Raw genomic sequence first — 9,327 nt, 5'->3', positions numbered from 1 at the left:
TTTAGACGAAATCCACGAGACGAATCTTTTAAGCCTAATTAGACTATGATTGGACACTATTTGCCAAATAACAACGAAAATACTACAGTGCCCATTTTGCCAAAAATTTTGGAACTAAACTGGCCCCTGGAAAACCCAAATGGTCCTAAACCTGCAGCGGTCAGTACGGACCTCCTAATCCAACCTCTTGTGTCAACAAAAGAGGTGATGTGATATTTCAGAAAAGCAAAAGCAACATACACAGGCAAGTTATGGCAAGTGAACTTGTGCACGCTAAAAGCCAACCCTGCCATCCTAATCCACCCTTTTACAACAATGCGCGGTTGTTCACTTCCTTTTGTCAATCTTTGCTTTCAACCCTTCAGACTCACCGGCAAAGTTCACCGGTCGCTATCGGACGCCGCATTTTCCTTCCTGCACCATCTTTCAATTATACTACATGCCACAGCTCACAAGAAAGATGAACAACTTGGCAGCAGTCCCCACTATAGCATCTGCAACAGCGTGTAGCTCAAGGAGGGGCCAAGAAGCTCATCAGATTCTCAAATGGCTCCATGTTCATCGCTGCTGCATTCGAAAATCAAAGGCCTGGGATTCTAACATGACCAGGTCATCCTTCAGAAAAGGCCTGGCCCCCGCACTTCCTGAATGGAGCGACAGTTTACTGATCTTCTAGGTCTGGGCAGGTTGTGCCGGCAACTGGTTATGATTGTGCTCGCCTTCGTATGTCACGATTAGCATCGCTGGGTCGTCTACGCATCGCTCAACGTGCTTCCTTGCCGGGCAGCCCCTGACGCTGCTGCATTTGTAGTAACCCCTGCATTGGATTGAAGTCAAAGAGAACATCAGAATATGTGAAATGGGGGGAACAATCAGCCCCATGTGCTTGCCTTCATGGTATAGCTACATTTTCCTATCATCGAGGGCAGACATTAAAGCTTGATATGGGGTAGGGAATGAGCACAATCAAGATTAGGATGTAGATAGCCTAACATGGCATTCAAATGCATGTAGCAATAATAATTTACCTACTTTAGGTCCCCCATGATAGATCATTGCTTTCTCAGTAAATGGGCACAAAAAGAGTAGAACCCCTGATATTATCCACTAACTAAATATTTAATTGTGGTAGCTACTATGTTATCGACATGCCTAGTTGCAGAAGCACTTGGGAGGAAGGAAAAGGTAAAGTGGAGAGGAGGATCAACCAACAATTAATCAACAGATAAAGGGGCACCCTGAGAGCCTGATGCAGATATGCCACCTCTCATGGTGCAACAAGGGGAATAATGCATCAATCATTATGGCTGAAAAGGATTTGATACACATTTTCATGTTCGTTGAATATTTCTTGTTCAGTTCATATCATACCTCGGGTGGGGGGAACCCTTAATTGGCTTCTGCCCGTACTTCCGCCACGAGTACTCATCAGGAGGTATATCAGCAATTTTGTTGCTAATGGCTGGCACTTTAATCGACCTCTTAATCCGCAGTTTCCTGTCAAACAGAGCAAGCACGATTCAAGGGAGTCAATATTGCACCCAACAAGACATAACAACAAGCATAAGAATGGCTACGAGAACACAACTTACCTTCTCTTTGAGCAATGGCACCTGCCGGTAGTGGCACACTTGCCTCTTCCATCCTCCCCTCTACCCGTGCACCGCCGTTTGGGCGCACGGTGGGCAGGGGCATCTGCCGGGTCGCTCGCCACCGGGGTGCCTACCAAATGAAACGGCCGCTTCCCCTCCAAGCTAGCCACGCTCCCATCCATGCTCAAGGACGACATGAATGATCTCGCGGACGACATCGTGCCCGCAGCGCCACCACTGGGGCTAGGGCTCTCGAACTTGAGGCTGATCCCGCTGTTGCTCCTCTTGAACATCTCGGCCTGCAGCTTCTGCCGCGACGGGGGCTGCTGGTGGAACGGGTACCGATGCGCAACATTCCCAATCTGGAACTGCACAGACAGCGGCTGCACCAGCTTGGGGGCTCCGAATGGATGAGGGCCGACACTCTTGCTGCTGGAGCAGGCCACTAAATCCAGCCCTCGCGAGTCTGGCACACCGTTAAGCCGAGCGCGCATTTGCGCATAGCTAGTGGATGGAGATGGAGACGGAGCCGCCGCCGCAGCAGCAGCTGTGCTGGGCATAATCTCCAGCGGGTTGCCGCCGCCGGTCCCCAAGGGGCTCTTCTGGTTGACGAGCCCCATAGGCCGGACTCGTCTGGAGAACCTGCCTCTAGCATGGCCGCCGCCACTGCCACTGCCACCGCCGAGGAGGGCGGCAACTTTCCTGAACTTGGCGCAGGCTTCGGCCGTCTCTGACGCTATGCTCTTGAGCAGGGCCGGGTCCTGCTGCTGCGAGAGCAGGGCCAGCACCCGGTGGCAGCTCTCCACCGCGGCCCTGTTGGCCACCTCCACCTCCTCCATGGCTGGCTGGAAGCAAACGAGCTCCCTGTGGGCGATGAAAGGATTGTTCTTTCGTCCAGCCACGAGCTCCTCTTCCACCTCGCACGGAGCTCAGGCTCCTTGCAACTCTCAAAGGCAGCAGCGTCTGCGCATCGGAACCAGAGAGCCGCACGAATTAAGCAGATCTCCGGGGAATCTCAAAAGGCTTGGAAGGAAACTGCACAGGAACGAAAGAAACGGCCCATCAGGATTCAGGGTGGTGGATTATTCAAATCCTCGGCTCAGGGAAAGAGCACGGACCGGACTGCGCACCTGAACTGGAGGAGGCAACACGGCGCAGCGCGAGGCTCCGGGACGACAGGCGGCGGCGGGCCAAGAACGCGCCGAACGAATCCGCCCACTCCAGAACTACAGGCGCGCGCGCGGGGGAACGGCCGGCGGAAGCGGAAGCGGCGCGGTCCGTCCGTGGCCCTGGCGTGGAGGGGATCGAGGAGGGAGGAGGAAGAGAGCAAGGGGAATGGGGGGGAGCGCGCGGCGGAGGTATATGAGGGGCTAATTTGCCGGATCCGGAGGGGTGTTTTCGGGAAAGCGTCGCTTTCGGTTGGGACTCGGAGTCAACAATGTCAAAGACAGCGGTCAGTGGGGTACACACACAGCTTGAAAAAGAATACTCCTACTATGAAATGGTGACTTTGGTCTCATATGCATTAATTAATTATTAATACATGTGGCTTTATTATGGAGTAATAATATATGTGTATTTTCAGATCAGATTAGAAAAAGAGAGAGTAGCAAGAGGAACGCCGCTGAGTAGCTTAGGTTTTTTTTTTTTTTTTTTTTTTTTTTTTTTTTTTTTTTTGTGAGCAAAAGCTGAGTCCTCCGGAGCTTAGCTGACGCCGCCGCCGGAGGCGCAGGTAGCCCACAGGCCACAGGCTTGAATTTGAAACGAGGGGGGAAGGTCCAGGTCCGGCCCAGCCCTCCACGGCGGCCAGTTGAGGGGCGCACCACAACCGCTGCGAGGAAAGGTTAAAAAAAAAAAAAAATCTTTATTTCACCTTCTCCGATTTCGTGAATTCCATTAACCTCTCCTAACTGAAACACTGTTTCTTGGCCTCCTCTAACTTTGAAAAGTGTTTGAATTGTTCATTGGGCGGTTTTGGCTGATGTAGTGTTAACCGTTCTACATGACACTATGTTAACCACGAAGGAGGTAAATTGAACTTCATCAATGGTTCACGAGTCAATTAGACTTTATTAAAAAAAACTATAGAACAAGGTTTTCTATAAGGCAACCATAAAAATTTCTAAAAAGTTTTGATATTAAAAATCCTAAAATCTAAGAAATATCATAGAATAAGTGATTTTCTAAAGAAATGATGGTTTTTTTTCCTAATATCATGCTTTATATTATAGTGCCTTGATGGGATTATTTGAATCTTATACGGTCTTCTTTTGATGTTTATTTGTTAGTATATATACTCACATTATCTATTACGACCTAGACCACATAGAAGTTTAGCTGATTTCGATTGACAACATATGTACTACATAACCACCTCATACTCAACCCTATTCATTACTCCCTCCGTCCTAAAATAAATGCGTATCTAGCTTCTTGAAAATATGAATACATGTGTCACTTATACACCCGTGAACACACATTCATCCTTGCAGGGACACAGCCAAGATTTGGACATAGATGGTATTTAAACCGATAACAATCGTGTATGACGAGATACATAAACAACTAAATAAAATGTTTGTACATTACAATATAAAGGAAAGCTGAAAATAAAAAAAAACTAAACATTATTATAGACTAATAATTATATCAAGATTTCTACTCTTTACTCTATTAATCTAGTTGTTAGAACAGAAAAATAATCATGTGTTTGGTTGGATCGCAATTCAACAGACTACAACCTGTTCGGTTGGCTGGTTCGTGAAGAAGTACTGTTGGCTGGTTTGTGAGAGAGAAAAATACTGTTCCAGCTGAAAATTTACGATCGTTTACGATAAGCCACAACCAAATGAACAGGCTGCTAGTCAGTCCCCCAGAGCATTGCGCGGGTGAGAATAGTAATGGGTGCATGCTAATTGTATATCATTACACGCTTGTTGTAAGCATAATACAGAAGAATGGATTAAAATTAGAATCCTGACAAAAACCAATGTTTCATACATACACACGAAGCAATTAGTAGTAAAATGTCTTGCAGAGATTATTTGAAGCTGGCCCGTAGCACCTTGGTGCCTAGTCATTTCATCAAGAGGCAGTTGAAGTAGCGTATTAGTAAGGAGAACACAACGAAATAAGTCATTAGTTCGTTGATTAGCCTATTCTTTGGCTTTGATGTGAATGGTTTACCAACCAAAAGCGAAACAATAATGGTGTATAAACCAGAGGAACAAAGGAGGCGTGCAAAATTGTCGAAGATGCCTTCGTGCATCATCGAATGGAGGCCTGTTATGTCCAAAAAGAGATTTTGCGAAGCAATATATTCTTGGAAGCTCACCTTGTAAATGAGTTAAAAGTAGATAGGCTTAGGTTGCTGCGGGCACAGCATAGGAGGATATCTTGCACAGGACGTATTGTAAGATGAGACAATTACAAATGACAGTGCTTCATGGTTTAACACTAAATTGCACGATGACGTGAGGTAGGACACTGAGTAAAGATGATAACCAAAAGTAACTAAATAAAAATTGAACAGGATGAGAGATCACCGGATCAGGTTGGCCAAAGCAGTTTCATGTTTTGCAGAACCGCCCAGCTGCTATGCAAGGGTCGTGACATGAATGTTTTCCTGCAGAATGAGCAAGAAAAAAGAAATGCACATAGTGTATCAGTCTTTGTAGAGTGGCTAAATTGCCATATATTATTGCTCATTTCGACAATGGTCTAAGGCTTTGGAAACTAAATTTTACAATAAATGATGAGGTATGTACTAATTGAATGTTTAGCAACCGAAAGTAACCAAAAAAGAAGGCATCGTATTGCAGTTTGCTCTATAATCAGCAATTAATTAGAAATTTACACTACTGGCAGGACGTCCATGAATTCAAATGAGAAATGTGATAGAAGTATTCGGGAAAATGGCATGCAGGTAAATGTTAGATGAAGAATACATCAATTCATTTGACAAACAAAAGGGAAACAGAAGGCACCATTTTTTTTTGGATTAATCTCTACTTGCATACCATAAAATAAGACATGATGCACTTTGCTATGTACCTGAGTTTCCTATCAAGCAAGAGGAAAAGATTGGCACATATAAAAAAAAGGGCGTACCCCGGGTCTGAGGAAGGGTGTCAGCGGCAAGCCTTACCCTTGCCTGTGCAATGCGAGGAGACCGCGACTCAAACCTGGGACCTTCCGGTCACAGGCGGTAAGACTCTACCACCAAATTTGCTTCATAAGCTAAGTAACCTGTGATGCTCGTAGGAACCAAATATGGAAATAAAATCATGAATATGGCACTAAAGTACGAAGCAACAGCAAGGGGAAAGAAAGAGTTCTGATTTTTTTTTTTTTACCGTGGAACACATGAGTTTGGTTGCCACAAAGAAGGCATTAGTACCCTAAGGAATTGCTCTAATTCCTGATATAACAATTTCAACACAGTACTATTAGTGTTTTAGGCACAGGGTGTGGTTTACTAGATGGGCTGCTCAATATAAGCTAAAAGGATTAGGCCTTTCATAAGCCGGCCAAGCTTGGATGTACATGTACATTAATTAAGTAGCTAAAATTTTGAGTAGGTGATCGAAGGACATAACAGAGCAACGGGATAGCATTTACCGCTATGGCCCCGTTCGCGTGCCTTTAAACCCGACTTGATTCACTTCTTTTTTTTTATCCGGAACAGTGTTTTTCTCTCACAAATTCCTCCAGAATTCCTCCAAACCATCCAAATTCCTCGAGAACAAGGGCAGCCGAACACCCCCATAGGATGTTGACATCTTCAACTCTGTGCCTATAATGGATGTTGGCTTCATCACCTGTCGGCCTATATGCTCCTGAAAATTTCGGCATTAGACTGGCCAGAACATAAGGGAACACGGGGAGATCACGAAAAATACTTGAACTTTTCAGTAGGTGATTGAAGGACGTAATAGAGTAACGGGGTAGCATTTACTGCTATGTCTTTTGTGCCAATGGTTGTGGACACCTTCGCTTTTCCGCGCTATTATGCTCGTGCGAATTTAGGCATTAGACTGGGCAAACCATAAGAGAAAAATATGGAGATAAGAAAAAGTGGCCAGGTCGAGTAAGAAGGAAACGACATCTAGTACCTGGAGTTTCTTGGGAAGTATGAGGGCTGAGGAGATCGACCATGATAGACATCTTGATAAACGCCTGCATACTGCACAGTAGAAGTAGAGGTACTGATTTGATGAGCTGATAAACACAAGTTGGTTGTACAATAGCAACAATGCTCCATGTTTCAACATGAAACTTTTCTCTGCGTGGCATCGTTGCGGTCAGGGGAAACGGAAATTAAGGTTCATTGTAGATTCGCAAAACATTCAGAAGGTCTACTATGCATCAATTCTCCGTTGCACAAACCATAGAAGAGGAAATGTACAATTGGTATTGTAAATCGAGACTGTATATAATTGGTATTGTATAAAATTGCTACTGCCATCTACTGAATATACATTGGATCGACATCTGCATATCCTGAATATACATTGGGTCCACATATGCATATCGTTTCCAAAAATTGACGAAATAAAAATAGAGTAGGCAGAGCATACCTCCGGTTGAGGCACGTGGAGGACGGCACCGGTGCAGCTTCCGTGCAAGGGAGAGGGCTGTAGGCGCAGGCGTTGCTGCTGCCGGTTGCGTGAGGGTGAGGCGAGGCGCGAGGGAGTCTCCTGGTGAGGCTCCAAGCGGACGTCACTGGTTTGCAGTGCGAGGGAGAGGGCTGAGGCGAGTGCGTGGGTGCTGTGGGGTTGCGCGGAGGGCCGGCCGGTGTGGCCGCGAGGCTGCTGCGTGGAGGGCAGGCCGGGGCGGCGGAGAGGACTGCGCCATAGATCGAGCGGACCGGGACAGCGGAGAGGACCGGGACAGCGGGCACGATGCGAAGGGCAGGCTGGCGCGGCGCCGGGGCGGCCATGGACGGCGCGGCAGCGCCGGCGAAGCCGGCCGCCGGAAGCTTCGAGGCAGGTCGCTTTTACGTGTGGGTCGGAGGTGTGCTGGGAATGGCGGCACGCGATGGATTGCGGAGGCGCGGCATCGTGCGGCCAGGGGAAACGGATGACGTGGCTGCAGGAGGGATCGTATTTGGTATACGAAATACGTGCACAAATGAGTTCTTCTGGGCAGGCCAGCGAGCAAACCACACGAGTGGAAGTGGAATGGGTAGAAATGGATGCCACCGTGGTGTGTATTGCTATTGGGCTGACAAGGTCCGAGGCCGAATACTGGCCCATGATTGTGGACCCATTATCTTCTCCAAAGAAGCTTACGGGTAAGGGGCTTTTTTCTGGCAAGTCCCTGGTTCTGGGCCCAGGTGGATAGGTTCTAATCACAAAAGGAAAAAAAAAAGTAGATTTGACCTTTTCCAACTTTTGCTCATGTCTGATTTACCTTTTCCAATAACTAAAAACCGTTTTTTATTTCCTCTAACATTTGAAACCATTTGAATTTGCTCCTTTGGGTGGTTTTAAAAATGATTTTGGCTGATGTAGTACCATGTCAAAAACGAGAGTGGTAAATTGGACTACATCGATAGTTTAGAGGTCAATTAGACTTTAAAAAAATTCTAGAAATAATTTTAAAAAACTTGATTAAAAATCCTAAATCTGATTCAATCTTAGAACATCCATTGAAAATTTGTTTTAACTCAAAAATAAATATGAAACCAGATTCATATTTTTCTAAAAAATAATGCTCTATATTATGGTACCTTGTTTAGAATCTTTTGAAACTTTTATAGTCTTCTTTTGGTGTTTATTTGTTAGCAGATGCTCACGTTATCTATTATAATTAGTCTAGGTTAACTCCGACCACATAGAAGTTGAACTGACTTCAGTAACAACAAATGGGTAGTTTACACGCATGCACACTTACAATACGAAACGCACACACATAATGACGTGTTTGGCCATAGATCTTGAGATGGAAGAGAGCTGATTTCACAATATTTCGTAACTCGATGTAGTGTTACGTAGGACGGCTGACCAGAGGCCACATCGGCTAAAACAACTTTTAAAACCATCGAATGCAAGGAGCAAATTTGGTCTACTCTTTTAAAAGTTAGAGGAGGCAACAAAAGTCAGTTTTTTTTTTCGCGACCATGCCTTAGCATGTTTATTATTAAGATGGAGTAGGAAAAAAAACATTACAGAACATGAGCTTAGCAACCAGGATGTTAATAATGATTACCTACCTGTTGCCGCTTAAAGTTTACTCACTGGACGCTATTACAGACTCAAATTTGCTACTAAGAAAGAACCACTCCACCGTTCTAGTAACCGGTTATTATTTTGGGAGGGCGATGGGAACAAAAATAGGTCAATAATAAATAGTCCTTTTGCCATCAATATGTCTCTAGGACTTATGCCATATGTAAAGCCTAGTAAACTCGAGAAAAAATTGGGTGGGCGACGGGCGCACCAGCGCGCACATGTGCCCCCCTGCCCGATGGTTGCCACGTGGACCCAGACGCCTATCATGCGGCAGCAGAAGCTACTCCAAATCGGCAAACACCATGCAAACCGACACGATGACCGGGCTCCAAATCCACATGCGGTGCGAGGACCGAGCGTCGTCTACAGGTGCCATGCGATGGCGTCTGGGTCCACGTGGCAACCATCGGGCATGGGCCGCATGCGCGCGTAGGTGCTCCCGTGGTCCACCCATTTTTTTTTTCCGTAAAGGAAACTCGAGCTTCTAGATGGTGGTTTAG

General features: G+C 46.0%; 2 protein-coding genes across 10 annotated transcripts; both read right to left on the bottom strand.

Annotated features, from left to right (window-relative positions):
* On the bottom strand, positions 1-3,030 carry LOC136504687 (protein WRKY1-like). The gene is made up of 4 exons (XM_066499658.1): positions 2,723-3,030; positions 1,593-2,627; positions 1,372-1,497; positions 1-817 (listed from the first exon to the last, which is right to left on the bottom strand). The coding sequence occupies exons 2-4, from the start codon at positions 2,429-2,431 to the stop codon at positions 673-675; spliced, it is 1,110 nt and encodes a 369-aa protein (XP_066355755.1). The 5' UTR covers positions 2,432-2,627; positions 2,723-3,030; the 3' UTR covers positions 1-672.
* A 238-nt stretch (positions 3,031-3,268) lies between these two features.
* LOC136504688 (early nodulin-like protein 1) lies at positions 3,269-7,665 on the bottom strand. 9 transcript variants are annotated; one of them, XR_010770951.1, is made up of 6 exons: positions 7,172-7,665; positions 6,707-6,777; positions 6,550-6,597; positions 6,213-6,430; positions 5,703-5,840; positions 3,269-5,217 (listed from the first exon to the last, which is right to left on the bottom strand). XR_010770951.1 is itself a non-coding variant. In XM_066499659.1 (4 exons), exons 1-4 carry the CDS (start codon positions 7,531-7,533, stop codon positions 6,267-6,269), a joined length of 645 nt encoding a protein of 214 aa, XP_066355756.1. In that variant the 5' UTR covers positions 7,534-7,665; the 3' UTR covers positions 3,269-6,266. The 9 variants fall into 9 exon arrangements, 1 of the variants encoding a protein (XP_066355756.1); XR_010770953.1 differs by having other exon boundaries at positions 5,740-5,840; XR_010770957.1 differs by having other exon boundaries at positions 5,703-6,430; positions 6,550-6,628.
* Positions 7,666-9,327: the final 1,662 nt, after the last annotated feature.

Source organism: Miscanthus floridulus, chromosome 14 (assembly GCF_019320115.1).
Source record: "Miscanthus floridulus cultivar M001 chromosome 14, ASM1932011v1, whole genome shotgun sequence".
Classification (NCBI taxonomy): Eukaryota; Viridiplantae; Streptophyta; class Magnoliopsida; order Poales; family Poaceae; genus Miscanthus; species Miscanthus floridulus.
This window is presented reverse-complemented; position numbering and strand designations above follow the sequence as displayed.